The sequence below is a fragment of the Parasteatoda tepidariorum genome, chromosome 9, assembly GCF_043381705.1.
Source record: "Parasteatoda tepidariorum isolate YZ-2023 chromosome 9, CAS_Ptep_4.0, whole genome shotgun sequence".
NCBI lineage: Eukaryota > Metazoa > Arthropoda > Arachnida > Araneae > Theridiidae > Parasteatoda > Parasteatoda tepidariorum.
The window spans coordinates 69,240,706-69,258,680 of NC_092212.1; the positions used below are offsets into that span (position 1 = coordinate 69,240,706).

Sequence of the window (17,975 nt, forward strand, 5' to 3'; positions counted from 1 at the left end):
AAATATTTTTCAAATATTTTACGATTCAAAAAAATAGGCACTTTCATGACCGTTTTCTTGAAAATTAACCGATTGTTAGGGGGTTAATGACTTCATTAAATTAATAGTTTAAAGAAAAAGCAAAGCTATTATACGGTGGGGGGTGGATCTGATTTTCTATAAAATATTTTTTTATGCAGTTCCATAAAAAATAGTTTTTCTTCTATTCAAAACATTTTTTACTAAGTATAAATTTTTTTTTTTAATTTTGCTGTTTGGCGTAACGTAAGGTTTAAGTTTTATACAAGCTTCAATCTGGAGTGAAATTTCTGACAGAGTTTGACAGCTTTTATTTTCAGATAAGACTCCAAAGCATGCTTTTTTTTTTGTTTTAACCGTAACGGTTTAAAAAATAACGCCTCTCAAGATGTTAAATTCTGCCTTTAAAAATAACTTTTAAATATCGATCCATTCTGACATTGGCTTCGTCAAAAGTTATTTTTTAGAAACTAAAAAAAGTTAAATCTTGAAATATATATATAAAAAACTGAGTTAAACGAACTTTTCAGACCATTATTATACAGAAAAAAAGTAATGTCTGAACTACCAGAATATGGTAAAATTTACCGTATTTTTTGCTCTACAAAAATCTGTAATTTTTACCGTAGTGCTTTAGAAATATCTTTGGTAAAACATAAGAATTAAATATGGTTGCATAATCTGCGATAACATTTGGTAAATGTGGAAAAAGTTGGTAATTTTTGTATGATATAAAAAACCACTAATTCGAATAAATTTGCTTTTAAGTTTTGTATTTTTTTACTAATTATGGGGTAAAATGTACTATAATTTTGAAAACCTTAGTTCCCGGTAAGCCGTTACCATACGAATAGAAAAATATAAAATCAATGACTTAAATATTATATAGGGGAGAGTCGGGTAACCCCGCCCAGAGTCAATTTCATGTGTATAAAATATTTTTTCAAGTCAATGGGCCATCGGACATTAACCTAGGCTAATCGAAATTTAATACTTGCATTAAAAAACCTAAAATGGAGCTCGAGTGATATTTTTAGTACACGAAACTTTTGCTAAACGTCACCATTTCTCGTGACCTAACAAAACCAGGGTTTAATAAAAACCTTTTGCGAAATTGGTGATACTTAGAGCAAGCTAGGTGTCAAGAATTTAATGTGCTCAGAATATCGTTCCAACCCCTTTTCAGGTTTTTTAATGCGATGATTATGTTTCGATCAAAATGTTGACACTGTAACTGTAATCGTGAGAGTTACCCAGTCGTTTTTGATATCATTCTTGGTCACCCATGTACAAAATTTTATTCCGTTCACTCAAACGGTATTCTTTTTAAAGATTCATATTTAGACTAAGTTATTTCATAATCAGTCTTTATTCTTTCACGTGCATAAGAAGAAAATAACGAAACGCTTTGAACATTTTTGAATAACTTACCTGTATCTCAGGATGATAGAGGGTCCTTTTTACTTTGAATTTTTGGAATGAGAAAGTTAAATCAATATTTTGTAACCTAGTGCATAAAAAAAATATTTACACTTTAAAATAATCAATAATCAAAAAATCACTTAGTTGCAATTAAAAAATGTAACTTTTTTTTGTGTATATGAAAGAAAATTTTCTAACTTAAATATGCTGCATATTTTATGATTTGCATGCAAATATTTTTTTATATATAATTTATGTCAAATTTATCCAGTTTGAAAAATAATAAACTCAATTTAGGATATGAAACTGTATGGGTATGCATATTAAATACTCCATTCCGAATTGCATAATTTAAATAATACACATTAAAATTTCACTCATTAGTTAGTCCAAATTTGAACTACATTTTAGAAGCAGGTATGGCACAGATAATCCATGATAACCCAGTGTTAAGGCACTCTGTAAAATAAGAAGTTCAATCCACAAAGATAGCTTGAAGCTTATCCAGTTTTGCACTGATTTGTAGTAACTTGTTTAGCTCCTAGATAGGTTATTGGTTGGCATTGCGTATTCAGCAAACAGTGCTGACCCTTTTAGTTACTTGGAGTTACTAAAGCCTCTAACTCCGAGAACAAGCCTCCAACAGGCTGTTGCTGGATTTCTTTACTTTTACTAAGCGCTAGTTGCAGAACATGTTATTTATACCGTTAATAATGATAAGATTATTGCTTTTGTGTTAAAACAATACTGTACTTGTAAATACTAAGAAAATTTTGAACGAAACAGGATTCATTTCATGAATCAGTTCCAAGTTATTCTAAACAAAAACATCAAGTTATGAAAACGCAAACGTGCAAGTTTTATTTTTCAAATATATTCACGAATTGCCTAAAAATGAACCAGGAGTTTTTGTGTGAATAAAATGGGAGAGAAATTATTTTATATGATATTAATAGTATTTATAAAATTAAGCTACTAAATAATACATAGTTATTTAGTAACTCACCTCCATGTTAGTAGCTTAAAAATAAGATAGAATAAATCTTTTTCTGTAAATTATAATTTTGCATCAATTTGTTTTGATTTTTGCTTAGAACTCTCTTAAGGGCAGTTTATGTGGGGACAAAATAGTGGTATTTCTGGTATGTATTTCCCGTTCATTACAAATGCGGATTAGTTTCGCTCAAAATTCCTCGATGAAAACAAGGTTGTTCCGACTTTTCGCTTGTCTACTGCGATGAGTACACAGTTATAAAGCTCCGGCGTTAAACCATGCATCCATCAACTGCACAGTTGTGACTTTTGATAGTGTTATTTTTGTCTACGTATTACCGTTGAGGTGTTATTTTCAACTAAAGATAAGTTTTAAAAGGAAAATTTTGAAAAAGAAAAGAATTATATTTCCTATGCTTAGATTGCATTTAATTTTTGTAACTTCTTTCCCGATGTTGATAATTCAGCAAGTTGTGCTGGACATTGCAGATTACATAATTATCATTGGCTTATTAATAAGACAATTTGATGAAATTACAGAAATTGAGTTATTGATATACTTACATACAACCTTCATTTTTTGAAGGACACTGAAAAGAAAACTTACTATAAGCGAATGAATTACTTTAAATCTCACATAAAGTTTAAAGTATTTTTTAAGCTCTTAATTAATATTGTAATGTAGCATTTTAGAAATATATATATTTTAAATAGGACATTTTAATAGTTATACCGAATCCACTGATTTTAAAAGTCATTCTAAAATTTTTATTAAGAGATTCAATATCAAACGGGAATTTGCTAAGTTTACTATGGCTTGTTAAATTCTTTGAGCAAACACATTCTTATTTTAAATAATTAAGAATATAATGTAATTTTTTGCTGACACAATTTTGAAGGAAAATTTATATATATCCGAAAATTGCTAAAACTATTACCAGTGATTTTTATGACTGTTCCGTTTTGATTACGAACTGTATTTGACAAATTAATTAGTGATAACAACTTTATTCTTATTTCAGGTTAGCAAGGCTATGTATGTTATAAAAACAACTTAAAATTAAATAATAACATTAAATATGTATTGCCATAACAATTTCATTATGTTAAAAAGAAAAAAATCTTTTAAAATCTATCGAGCATAATAATTCAAAAATTTAACGTACCTCCTATTTTGTGATATTTTATACTTTTGCTGATTTCTCTATATTTTTTTCCACATGTTTTTTTTATAAAATCTTTAATTTTAAAATGAACTTAAAATGTATATTTAATTTGATTTAAGTAGCTTATATTCTCGAGTGAATATTCTCCGATGATAAAAAACGAAATTCCTTTTTAAATATAACAATCCATAAAATTCAAAGAATGCTTACTTTGAGATTCTGCTTTCCCACTTCTACGTATTTAACTTCATAGGAGGATTCACTAAAAGTAACCATGATTAAGATATTAAATCACTGAATAATTATTTCCGATTTATTTTGTATAATTGAATCAACATTATTTCTTGTGTCATTAAATTTGATGAATAATAAAATAATATTTAAAAATTACGTTCAGAAGACAAAAGAGAAGGTGAGTAACTCAACAAATGTAATTGTTATAGAAGCAAATTAAATTTAAAAAAAACTTCATAATTTAAATTTTGCATCTACGGAAAATAATATTATTCGGAATTTAATTGATCAAGTCCATGTTCCATTTTCGAAACATCGGCATGTAAATGGTCAAAAATAAAGCATTAGTTCTGAGTACAATATGATAAAATAGAAGCAAAAATATTAAGACAAAATATTTTTGAGAAGAATTATTAAATCATAAATAGCTATAATAATAATTAGTTTAAGAAAAAAAGCTATGTTTAAAGAAAGATATTTACACAACTAACAACTGTGCTTAGAAAAAAGCGTTATTAAGAAGAAAACAGCAATTTTAATACTTCATTTCTTCATCATGACATGGAAAATAGCTATCCTTTAAATAGTTTCTAAAAGGAAATAATAAGTTATAAATCATAAAATTCGTTCAAAATTTTTTTTTAAAGAAAATAAAGGTTATTTTATTAAAAACAAACACTCTTCTGTCCGATTAATTTGCTAGTTTATAGATGTACGCGAAACAATATTTTTCGGCTCTAAATTAAAATTTTTAAGTCCAAAAAATACGTCAAGCAAAACATACTAAAAAAAATTTCTTTTTGTGCACATACATTAGATAAGATAAATAAACATACTTACTAACAAGCCGGCGAACATTCCATCGTACAACTGTCGATAATTTTATCGGTTATTGATGTTTCACCTAAAAAGTATAGCATTTATTATCGTTTAAGCTCTGTGAAAAAATTATATTCAAAAATAAGATAACTGACGTACCCTTCCTTGCATTATGTTAAAAAAAATCAGTTATACGTGTATGTGAAAAAGTAAATAAATCTCACTATCTCCATGAAACAGAGATTGATCTATGACAATTCTGTATGTATTTGTTGTTATTGTTTCTATTGCCTGCATGTGAGCAAGCCTGCTTGGGAAACCAAGCAAATTTAAGGCAGTGGGAGCGTTATTTGTTTTTCAGTGGTGCAATCTATTGCCATGAATACGAATTCAGCCGTACATACACGTCATAGACCGTCTTACAGGGCGGACTCATTCATACATTCATTCATTTATCCACAGACCGTAATTTTGATCAAAACCAGAGATTGCTCAATCTCCAATTCAGTATCCCTAGATGTATTGTTTTGTTATTAGAACTTGGAGGACTTAGTGACCCCTACAGATTTAGCATGTGCCTGCCACCATTTAATACACGGGGTTTCATTGACTGGCGGGATTAAACCATTCGTTCTCACGAACACACGAGTCCAACGTCCTACCAACCAGTATATATTTATAATACTTTAACTAAATATTTGAAAACATAATTTATGTCCCTTATTTCTCTATTTTAAATGAGAAAGGAATTGGGGAAAGGAAAATATTAACCATAATTGAACTAATAACAAGCATTTTTTAAAAAAAAGAACTCGTCATTTTTAATATATGATAGCACGGTCAACGTGTTATAAGCTTTATTGTCATACTTTTTGCTAAAACATGCAGATATCAAGCACTTAAAATTACCAAATAAATTCTAAAATATTGGTATATTCTAAAGAAAAGGTGGTTATTTTATCTTGATGCTTCAGAGTTTGGCATAGGAGTCTTTCTTCACTCTTAAATTTATTCTTCACGTTATATTTATATGTATATACACCCTTGTGCAAATTAATTGAAACAAACTCAATAAATTCAGAAAACTAAGAGAAAATGCTATTTTATTTAAATTTATACAAACTCAAAAATTTTTAGTACATAATATGATCTCCACGACACTTTATTAACATTTGGACACGATTCGGCATGGATTCCACTAATTTTTTACAGTCATTTATAATATTTGTGTCCTTGTACCACACATGAATTAACGCCGTGATTAGCTTCTCCATAGTTGTACAGTCCATATTTAATAGGCGATTCTTGCATATGGCCCAGAGATTCTCAATTGGGTTGATATCTGGAGAGTTCCCTGGCCATTCAAATGTCTCAATTTGACTCTCAGACATGAATTTCTTGACAATTTTGGACGTATGGCAAGAAACTAAATCCTGTTGAAAAATCCCTGTTCCATCAGGGTATCGTTTCTTCAACTCTGGAACAACTTTTTTACCCAGAATAGTAATGTACTGCTCAGAACGCATCATACCGTCAATAGGCTGCAAAGGTCCAACCCTACTGTAACCGAAATAACCCCAAAACATCTTCTTTAAAAAACACGAAAAAAAAAGTTTGTTTCAATTAATTTGCACAAGGGTGTGTATATATATATAGGTATGGTAATATGGTAGGTATGGTACATGGTATGGTAATATGGCATGGTATGAAGGTGTGGTAATATCGATTTTAATTTTGCAGACAAGAGTTTCTGATAAACCATTAATATAATGAAAAGAAAAATTAAAAGTAAATGATTTAAATACTAAAAATTTTGATTTATTTACCTAAATTCTTTATTTTTTTAAATTTTTTTAATCAGCATGAAAATTTATTTGCTTGAACTTTTTTCTCAGTGTTTATGTAAATAATCTTTGGTCTAAACAATATGTATATACAACGAAAATTTAAATGCCTCTCCTCAGAGATGATACTCTATGTAAATGTAAAAAAAAAGGAAAAAAAATGATAAGTAAATAAATAAATAACAAAAGAAAATTGGAAACAAAAATCTGTCTATCCAATACTTGTTGACTGAACGGCTCATTCAACATAGCAGTAAGAATTCAGAAGTAGATATCTGCTCAAGACATTTAACTAGGTCAGGGTCACAAAGTCCTAGTTTTCATAACAAATCAACACCTCTGGGGGTAATGAATAGAGACTCATTGTTCTCTGGTTAGGTTTAGGACAAAATTTAAATGGCCTGTAACCTATGTCTAGCAAAAAACCGTATTCTTGTCGATAGATGGCGCCACTGAAATAAAGAAACGTACCTCCAGTGTTTTAAATTTGCATGTATTGTAATTAGAATTTTGAACAATGAATTTTTTAACTTACCTGCAGTACAAAGCCTTTCGTAATGAGGATAGTTAACATGTTGGTCTACGCATCTTCTTTCAGCTCTGACTTTGAGTAACTTACATTGTTCAACGCATTCCTGTAAATGCCCGAAGTGTCATTAAATCATTAATCACAAAAAGAGAAATAAACTAATAAATAAATTTTTGAAGTATAAAATTAATGGAAACCTAGATGACAGGACTTAAATTTATTAATATGCAAAACTATGAGGTCAATATCATTCAATCATTTCACATAGTCAATCGCTTTAGAATCTACATAAGTGGCACTATTTTGCTCTGAATACAAAAGCATCGCCATTAAGTCTTATGATTCTAATGCGTGCCAAAGTTGAAAACAATGCTTTCAAATAGTAATGAATTGTTTGGAAATTGTCTATTTGTAAGGACTAAAGATATATTGCTTCAATTACAGGCAAAACCGGTGTATAAACGAAACATATTTCAATTACAGGGACTCAAAGCCTTCTCTTATAATTATAAAAACACTTTCTCGGGCATACTATGTTTTATATCAAAAAACAATGCATAATAAATTTAATTAAAACATAAAATATTGAAAATTATGTTTTTACAAGAATTCTAGTTCTATCTCTACTTACATGTCTATTTAGAGGTCCATAACCACCATTTCTTCTCCATAAGCTTATATAATCTTGACAGTTAGTGTCATAAGGTCTGGGAAGTCTTAGAGCTTCAGTCTAAAAATAAGCGTATCAATGCTTATTTACTTCATTTTCTAAATTATCAATTAACGAGTCTACCAATTGATGTATATCAAATTGATTTTTATTTTATACTTTATATTTTATTATTTCTAAAACCGTCAACCCATTTTTTTGGGTTCTGTAAATGCTCTATAAATGTCAATGCCGTAGCCTTGCAATTTTGAACCCGATCCAGAAGACAAGGGAACCCCTGGATCAAGTATTGGGATAAATTTGACTTCGTGAAGGACTTTTCGATGAAAGTAACCCGCATTTGCGTTACATGGAGAGGAAAACCACCAGAACATCCAACGGTTAGCATGACGGCAAAGTGACTCTAACCCATGATCCGTCTACCATGATCCGAGGATATTTCACGTCAGCTCTGTGGTCGGTGTAAGCCGGATGGGGATTCGTATAGACCAGTTGTCACTGGGATTCGAACCCGGATCACGTCATTGGAAAGCGAATGCTCTATCCCCTGAGCCACCACGGCTCTGACGGAAGATATAGAAAGAGAGTAATAATCTAAGTTAAATTCAACCTTATTTTAAATTTAGACATAGTGAAGAAAAACATTTCTGACTTTGCTTCGCATAACATAAATTTAATGTATTTTTATTCATTTATATATTTATATACTTTTTTTGTTTTTCAATGTTACATTTTATTGAACCAAAAGATTGTTTGACTAAGACACGGTAAAAATCTTACGAAAAATACAAAAAATGAATGCTTATAACAATTTAAAAAATATACTGGTAAAGTAAACACATTTTTCTGATGATTAAATGAAAATATTATACTGCGATTTCAAGTATTGGTTTTTTAAAGCATTGTATGGGCAACCATCAGCTAAGCTATCTCCCTCAAAACAAAAGAAAAGTTAAGCAGCTATTTTTAAAATCATATCAGGCACTTCAAAAGAATGCACATCATGTTGACCACATATCTATCATTCCCCCTGACCTCCTTTCTCGACAACTTACTATTAAAAACAATATTCTCTCTTATTACTGATATGAAAAGTTATTCATTTCTTTTTCTTCTTGAAACCTTGTTATGATTTGAAAATTTGTAGTTCAAACATTAAAGTTTTTATTTTTGTTTAACTACTACAGACCTGCCAACTTTTAATCCCTTCCATTATCATTTTTCCCAGTGGTATTAAAATGGAATTAAAACTTCAATTTTAAGCAAATACGTTGTATTTGAAAAAAATTAAGTCGACAATCATGATAGTAACGCATATTAATATATAAGCTTAATTTTTGTAAGAATAGTGGTGATCAAAATCATTTAAAAATTAAATTTATAAAAGAAAAAATAGTATATATTTACTACCACTTTAAATATGAAAATAAAATCTCCCGCAAAATCCGGGAGAGTTGGCAGGTATGCTACTATATCCTAAAACAAGTATACCGTTAATTTTTATAACCTTTATGTCATTTAAAGGTCTTATGAATATTTACTTTTCCACTTAAATTCATTTTTGTAGTATTTTACAGTTTTACCGGAATATTTTACAGTTTAAGACTACCTGTTTCCTCGAGTTTGAAAGTTATTTTAGTCTTAAAGTTGAACATTTGGTCTTTGTTATTTTCGTCTTATTTGGTTTATCTTATCCTGGTCATGTAATTCTGGTTTATATTTTGATCACCACTTTTAGAAAATGTCACAAAAAAAAATCTTTATGTCATAGTTTTTAATTTACATACGAAAATCAGAGCACTTTAAACTATAGTTTAACTTGTGAGGTACAAACTTTTCGTTCAATAATTTATAATTTCTAGTGGTGGGGAATTGTAAACATAATATTGTATTTTAATGAGATTAACGAAACACATCATGTCAGGACTCTTAAGAATAAGATGTAGCGATGTGGATTAAAGCAAGATAAACATTGCAGAAAACAATACAATCCCTTCGTTAATATCAAAAACGTCACGTAATATGTTTATTTTCTTTTCATACTATTTTAGAACAGACCGAGATTAGCTTTTCGTTTTGAAGGATGAAAATTTATTTTGGGTGCATTTTAAAAGCGGATTTTAAATTAGTATATTTTTAGAATTGTATTTTTAGAACAGTAAATCACATTTTCAATTATATCTCAAATGATTCTGCTAATTGACTCCCAGATCGCATTAGCTAATACACCTCAAACAAAGTGTAATCTGCAATAATTTAATTTTGTTTAAATAACTTACGTGTCTGCCTAATAATACACACGCATTTAAATGTGAGCTTATAAAGCATAACTAATAGCCAAATTTCTGCCTAATTACGCAGCTATGAAATGAGATGTCCCTTTTTTCCATTATTATTTTATATCATTATAGTAATTATATTATTCCATTATTACAGCTACAAGAAATGTTAGTGCGTGTTTTGTAATTAAAAATGATTATATTTGAAATATTACTGGTGTTTAGTCCAATATACTTACCATTGACACCAAAGCTCTATATTTAGTTCCTCCTCGAAGAGCGATTCCGTCTCTTAACGGATTTGCCACCTGTCTGCTATCATGAACTTCGACATATATTAAAACGGAATCATCAAGATAGAAGTATTCTTCTTGTAAGGTATTCAAAACAAACTGGTATTCTAAATGTTTATACATCAGAAATTACATCACTATAAAGCAACAATCAAATTACAACTTATATTTGAGCATTGATATATTCAATGCTCAAATATAAGTTGTAATTTGATTGAATATCAAATTACAACTTATATTTGAGCAGAACGAATAAACATGTTTTGAATTATGTGTGCCCTAATGAGTTTAGAACTGAGTATTCTTTTTTTAATAATTTTGAACTTTTCATTCACGCCTAAAAAAAGAGTTATTGAAGTAGGGTTAGTGAACTCAACAAAAATTTATATTGTTTTAGCCAAATTTTGCTTTAGAAAATCAATATTTGTAGTTGATGACTTATTAACTTCTCCTTACCAACTAAAATCACATTAATAAAAAGTACTCTATATTTAAAAAGTAAATCCAAAAAATTTACCAAATAAGTGCAAATGCAAACAGTAATTCATAAATTTTTCATTTATATTTTTCTTATTACTTGTAATTTTTTTCATAATTATTGTCTTACAATTTACAGCAAAGCCCATTTTGAGAGAACAATTAATTTTAATGCAGATTGTTTAAATACAAGAATAATGTGTTTACCACATGTGTTATGTATGCATCTTAACTTATTATAAAATACTTATTTCAATTCTTTTAACACCAGCACAAGTTAAAATTAAAAAAAAAAGTAATTTGTGATAGGAAATAAATTTACTGAAATAAGTTGGATAAAATTCAGGCCTAGAGTCAGGTTTTCCTATTTCTGTGCCAACTGTGTAACAAATAGCAGGTTGATTTTCATCAGTTACCACTGGAACTGCTGCAATGTCACTTTTTCTAAATAAAATAGAAAATAACATGAAATATATTAGTTATATTTGTTTTTAGTTAAAAAAAAACATTTTTATTAGAAATATTTAAAGTTTACTTTGGAAAATTGAAATGTGTAAATTAATATTTCTCTGAAATTAATGTTGAAATTTTTATTTAATTAAGTTGTTTTAGTTGATTTTATAAATGGTTTTTATCTAGACTGTCATTTTCTCTGATAATACGGATAATCCTATTTTAAGAATATCAAAAATACGAATTAACCGCTATTCACCGTGAATTCACGCACATCAAATTTTAAAGGTTCCAGGAAGAAAATTTATGTAAAAGTTAAGTTTCAAAGAAATTTCTTAGTTTTTTCTGTAAAACAGTCTTTAGGTGCTAGAGTTAATGCTTTGAATGATACCGAAAGCTAAAATATTTTCGTTTTACTAGATTTTAAGACAAAAGTCATGATGATGTAGCAGTTAGAATATCTGTTGTAACATTTGTTTACAGTTAAGTGTTTTTGCTTTTTGCTTTTGGTCACCAAATGCAGAAACTTCATTCTAATTTCTCTCAGTCTTTTACAGCCTAAAATGCAGTGATTTCTGGTTCTATTTAAGCAATTGAGCCAGTTCTGAAGCGATGTATTCATCTACCACCATAGCGCTGCTTAACAGCGCGTTGCTTCAGCGAAACCTCTTTTTTGAAAAGAAAATAATATTCCAGCTAGTTCAGAAAAAATTTAAATTTCCTTTTGAAAAGATATTACCTCGGATAATTTTTTCAACAAAAGCTTTGTTATATAATTATAAATGGTACCCAAAAACTCGCCCTGTCCACTGCGTGCTTCCTACTTTTTTCAGCAAAACGGGGGTGATTTGAGAAGGATAATCGAATTTCTTCTAGAAAGGCGAAAGAGACATATATCAATACATTTCGTCTCACTCAGTTAATTAGGCATTCTCGAGACGATAGAGAGTATGGGAGAGTGGGGTCAATTGTAACAGGATACGATTGTAACAGAGCAAAAATTTCAAGTGTCGGGTTCTAGATTTGGTTCCTAGGTGGCGCACAAGGTGTATTTAATAAATCTACATGTACACCCCTGCTGACTACCATTTTTATGCACTTTTGAAAGAGTTACATCACAAAAGATATTTTCACGCTACGTAAGTATTTTTTTTTTGGTATTAGAATATTATATTGTAACAAAGTAATTTTGTTTAAACAAATAAAAATTATTAACCGAATATGTAAGTGGACACCTTAATTAACATTTCAAAAAAAAATTAGTTTTGTTAATTAACTAGCATTGTTTTTAACAAATGAAGCTGAAATGGCGTCTTGGGGACGATTGTAACAATACGTAAAGGGACGATTATAACAGTTGAAAATAAATAATCTTATGTTTAGAAACCATTTCTTAACTCTTTAAGAACCACCAATAGTTTCCATTATCTCTTATATTATGTTGCATGTGCATTATTTTATTTGTCACCTTTCACAGCATAATTTAAAATTTTTAACCCCTTAAAGTTAAAAGTTTAACCCTTTAAGTCTCTGCTCATTATTATTTTTACTCCTAAAATATCGCTATTTTGTTCAATAAAAAAATATATCACAACTATGATAATATGTATAATTAACTGTGTTTTAGTTGAATTTATGGACTGTTACAATTGACCCCGTAAGTGGGGACCTTGGCGAACAAAGAGGCCAAGGTGCGGACAATTGTTACAAGTGCACGACTGTCAAAAATTGTTAATAACTAATATAATAACATTTAAAATAAGGTATTTTTTTTTCCAGTAGAGGATAGTCTACTTTACTCGTCTGTCAATTAATACTAATAATATATTGGATTTTTTGTTAGATAAAAGTAGTTAAGTAAAAAATGTTACAATTGACCCCACTCTCCCCTAGTTTTGAAGTTATATACGTTTTGTATACAAAAAGTACAAATTTGTCCTTATGCCTAGTTACACATCATCTGACATTGCTACATAAGCAAGTAAGACGCTGCTGCTATCCACTTTTTCACCTTGAATTGAATGAGGAAATGCGCAAGTGAATCGAAAAAGTAGCTCAAAAGTTACAAGAATTTTTCATGAATGAATTAAACTCACTACATTTGACTCGCACTTTACTATCTAGGATATCCAGTAATAGTCTGAACGTATGTAGTCTGATCTTGACGACTGAACTAATGGTTCAGAAGTTCTAGGCGTTTTATTTATAAAAAGTACAATATTGTTTCTGCATTTATTTATGCTTCTTACATTGATATACAGATACATAAGGTATAAGTATTCATTATTTCCTAAAATAAAAAGCTGTTTTTCGTATAAAAAATATTATTTGTGAATTGTGCTTATTATGAAGAAAACCCTTATAACTTCCAAACTATTATTCTGTTTTTCTCAAGATTAGTCTAATTCAATTCAGCATAAGTTACATCGGAAAATATGCCCTACATATTCAGGTAGTTCCTGGATAGTGATATTAAGTAAATAAATTAGTACGTGCAGTTATATATAAAAACTTATGTAGATTTTGATCTATTTATTCGATTTACTTGTGCATAGACTTATTCAATGCAATGCAAACAATGAATAGAAGCAATTTTTTTCTGGTTAGTTTGCAATATATGATTTATAAATATGTACAAGTACATATTTGTACTTTTTGTTACATAGATAAAATGCTAATAACTTCTAAACTATTGGTATGGTAGTCTCGAGATTGGTCTCATTCGACTCAGCGTGAAAAATACAACGTGAAATATATTCCGTCTTAAATATATTCTTTTTTATTTCTTAAATCAACCCTATGAAAGCCAGAGAAAGAATCCCTGAAAGAAAAAAGGATAGGAGAGTTGATGAGTTTTCTGGGATCATTTATAATAATATAATAAAGCTTTCTGTAGTTTCTATTTTAGACCAGGGTTCGAAAAAACTCAAAAATTTAACACGTCCACGAGGACGGCTTGTCCAACAATGCACCCGTCCTCCTTTGAAACTAACCCGCAGCTTCTAAATAAATAAAAATATAATTTTCTCTTATTTATTACTAATATTTATATAAATTGCACAATGAATTAGTAGTTACTAGGATTACAAATAAGGATTACAATATACAGTAATAAAAGAAATACTAGGTTACTAATAGTAACCTAGTATTTCTTTTACGAAATAATTTATTTCTTTTATGGAATAATTTAAGTGACAAAGGTCAAGTTATCTGGAATGTCAATTTATCCGAGGGTAACGCGTTTTTTAAATGAATGAAATATGACGTTTGCCAGTTCCACAATGAAGTCAATGATTTACAGAGGTTTCTGCACAGAAATCTAAAAGGGGTTTTCTATCTAGGTAGAGATTCATAATTGCGTTTAACGTTTCTTGTTTAAGACCAGTACTTAATGTGTTTTTTTTTGTTTTCTAAGTTCATTGCTGAAAAGCCCCTTTCAACCGCTGCAGTACTCCCAGACAGAGAACAATAACGGGAAAATGACTGTCCGCGCGGACGTCGGATTCGAGAAATTCGTTGTCAGCGGGGAATTTTTTTACCGCCGAGGACGGGCGGTTTTTCGAGCCCTGTTTTAGACGTTAATTTTTTCAAAGAAAGACTTTCTTTTTTACTATAGTTACTTGACTAAAAGCACGACTGTTCATAGTTCTTGGCAAAGCAACAAGTCACCGCTTTTCATAAAAACACTTTACAAAGAGGTACGGCATTACGTATACTGATTAAAATTCACTCGAAACAATCTGCTGCGTAATCTACAAGAATGGAAATCGGTGTTCAATGTATTTTGGCTGACTTATCTTTAAGCGTTCATTTGTATTCATTTATCTTATCCAACGTTACGAAAGGAGATCTCGCTCATAAAATCTAGTTCAAAAGCCTCTCAATCGGCAATCCTCACTTTTTTTTTACCTAATTTGAGCGAAAGCTCTTCTATATGTAAAAGGGAATACCTTTAGTTTAAAAGGGAATACTTTAAAAAGCAATCTTATTTAACGAAAACAATATTTTATCTATGGGATTTCTGACGTTAAGTTTATTACGTTATTTTGTTCTTTAATTGTTTTTAGAAAAATAAATACTCTGTGTCATTACACAGCTTACTTGCATATTAATATGAGAAGAAAGTGGAAACTGCTTCCCCCATTTTCATTTCTTTGTTTACATAAAACAGCCTACACAAAATATTTTCCTTACTTGCATTCAGATTTTGTCTGGTTGACAATTTTAATACATTTTTCAATAATAGCTGAAGAAGGTGAAATGGCACTTGTTAAATTCCATGAGAGAGTCCTAATATTCATATTGGTTTTTTCCAGAGGTATCTGAAATAAACAACGCTTGACTTTTTTTAATTTTGTGACACAAAAAGCTAATTCTTTACCGACTTATAATAGGCAAAACATAAATATTATCTTCATTCTTTCTTAAAGTTCAAAAGATTACTTCTTTCACACCCACAATAGAAGAAACATGTACTTTTTTACTAAATAAAAATACATAACGTTTTATTTACTAGAAACGGTTAACTTCTTCTTTGGCTATGAAAAGAGGGGATTCTTTATTTAAAAAAATGAAGCGATTGAGTTGTAACGTTATACATCAGCTTCAGTTTCAAATATCACTCACTATAAATTATTTCAGAAAAAACTATGTGAAAAGTGTTGGCACATTAAGTGCCTGTACATTTTATTGTATTTTTAGATTAAAATTTCATGGAACTAAAAATTCTGATACATCATACTTTTTACAACAATATTTACAGAATCACTCTAATTATTTATACAAATATTTCTGCAAAAGTTACGGTATAAGATCTAACGATAAAAAATTTTGCGTTAAAAATAGATTTTACTCTTGTTGCACTCCGCGTAGCTCTACTTACTGCCGTAATTTGATCTGGAATTTTATTCAGTGTATATTTTTAATCGCAATGGTATGAAATTTTATACCAAATGATGTCTGTCATCACCGAAGAATAATGGGATTCAAGCGGGACTTTAAGTAAAATGATCTCACCATGCTAGTATTTTTCAATTTTTTTAAAAAAGGAATTAATATTATAAAGACTTAGACATTCTACTTACACTTGTCATTTTATCGTCAAAAGTATTTCATTGTTCTTTATTAAGAGTTTTAATTATGAAAGCATTAGAATAATCGAATTTTTAGAGATCTTTACTCAAATCTTTTTTTTGTCAGAAATCATGTATTCTGTAAGACATAATAACTATAAATACGAGGGTTGTCCATAAAATAAGGTTCCCAAGGAGCTGCGGACGCTAGGAACGCTGTTAAGCGGAATTTGTTGAGACTGGCGTGTAACTTGGCTCCCTTTTCCCCTGTTCCCGACCCGGCGAGGTATCTACAACGTTAATTGTTGTCTTGGTAGCCGTGAAAGATGGAGCTTCCATTTGCTTCTCAAGCCAGGTGCGAATTACGCTCTGTGATTTGTTTTTGAGTGCAAAAAACGTTCCTCCGTTGGACATTCATTCCCAACTCTGTGAGGCGTCCGGGGAAGAGTGTATGAGTGTGCAACATGTGCGCAAATGGTGCAGAGAATTCAAAGACGGACTTACAGACGTCCATGACGAACAACGTTCTGGTCGGCCATCGTTTTCGGACGAAGCGATTGCGAAAGTGGAAGAAGCAATGCTGAAAGATCGAAGGGTGACGGTTTGGGACCTCAGCAAGATGATCCCTGTTGTCAGTAAGTCCTGCATTCACAACATTTTGAGAGACCGCTTAGGTTTGGGCAAGGTGGATCCCGAAAATGCGGACGGATGACTATGACAACAAACGGCAACGTGTGGAAGCCGCCTGCGAATTTCTTCATGCCTACGAAACCGATGGCAATGAATTTTTGGACTCTGTTGTCACTGGGGACGAGACCTGGGTCCACTACATGACACCGGAAACAAAAGAACAATCCCGTTAGTGGAAGCATCCAGGCTCGCCAAAGCCGAAGAAGTTTAAGCAAATTCTGTCTGTTTTAAGCTATCTTCGCGGAGCGGCGGCAGAGTTCTACGACTCAGGCATAAAGAAGATGGTACACCGCATGTAAAAATGCATTTATCTAAACGGCGATTATGCCGAAAAAAAGAGGGACATCTAAGCTTTCCAAACATGTATTATTTAATGCCAATAAACATGTTTTTCATTGTGAAAATTTGTTGGGAACCTTATTTTATGGACAACCCTCGTAAGAAGGTTAAAATTTGTATTTCTGTAGAAATTTTGCATGCTTTAATAGATATACCGCATCAAGTCCTATGTGAAGACAGATCATGGATGATAGCCATTTCATCATTTGTCGACCTTGAATCAAACGTTTTCTTTTGAACCACTACTGGTATGATTTTGGATTCATAGACTACAGCAAATTTTTTTGTTCCATGTGTTTTTTTCTGTCTATGTTTGTTCTCTGTATTGTTCCTTGTATTTACGTCTGTTTTGTATTTTAATCTTGTTAGTAGAAATAAATTACAACTAAATAATGTAATAACGTCATAAATAATGTCATTAGTAATATATATTTATATACATATATATATANATATATATATATATATATATGTGCCACAAAATAAGTAATTCACTTCTTTGCCCACGTGAGATGGATGAAAAAAAATATGGTCTGAATATGTTTTGTAAATATACAGGGTTATTCATAATTCCTTCAGCCTGTAAACTCCATTTTTCTCTTCTACAACTGGCTTCAGTGGTACATGTTACTGTCATCTACCGGCAACTGCTAAAATTAAAACTTGAATACTTTCGA

At 30.3% G+C, this 17,975-nt stretch overlaps 1 protein-coding gene across 1 annotated transcript in view; it reads right to left on the reverse strand.

Annotated features, from left to right (window-relative positions):
- LOC139426487 (uncharacterized) overlaps positions 1-17,975 on the reverse strand; it is a 30,202-nt gene that overhangs the window by 2,332 nt on the left and 9,895 nt on the right. Inside the window, exons 5-13 of the mRNA XM_071185581.1 lie at positions 15,392-15,519; positions 11,067-11,188; positions 10,214-10,374; positions 7,657-7,755; positions 7,032-7,131; positions 4,674-4,737; positions 3,810-3,861; positions 2,998-3,023; positions 1,450-1,525 (exon numbers count right to left, since the gene is read on the reverse strand). Coding sequence (XP_071041682.1) covers positions 1,450-1,525; positions 2,998-3,023; positions 3,810-3,861; positions 4,674-4,737; positions 7,032-7,131; positions 7,657-7,755; positions 10,214-10,374; positions 11,067-11,188; positions 15,392-15,519 — 828 coding nt within the window. The remainder of the gene's footprint in view (positions 1-1,449; positions 1,526-2,997; positions 3,024-3,809; positions 3,862-4,673; positions 4,738-7,031; positions 7,132-7,656; positions 7,756-10,213; positions 10,375-11,066; positions 11,189-15,391; positions 15,520-17,975) is intronic.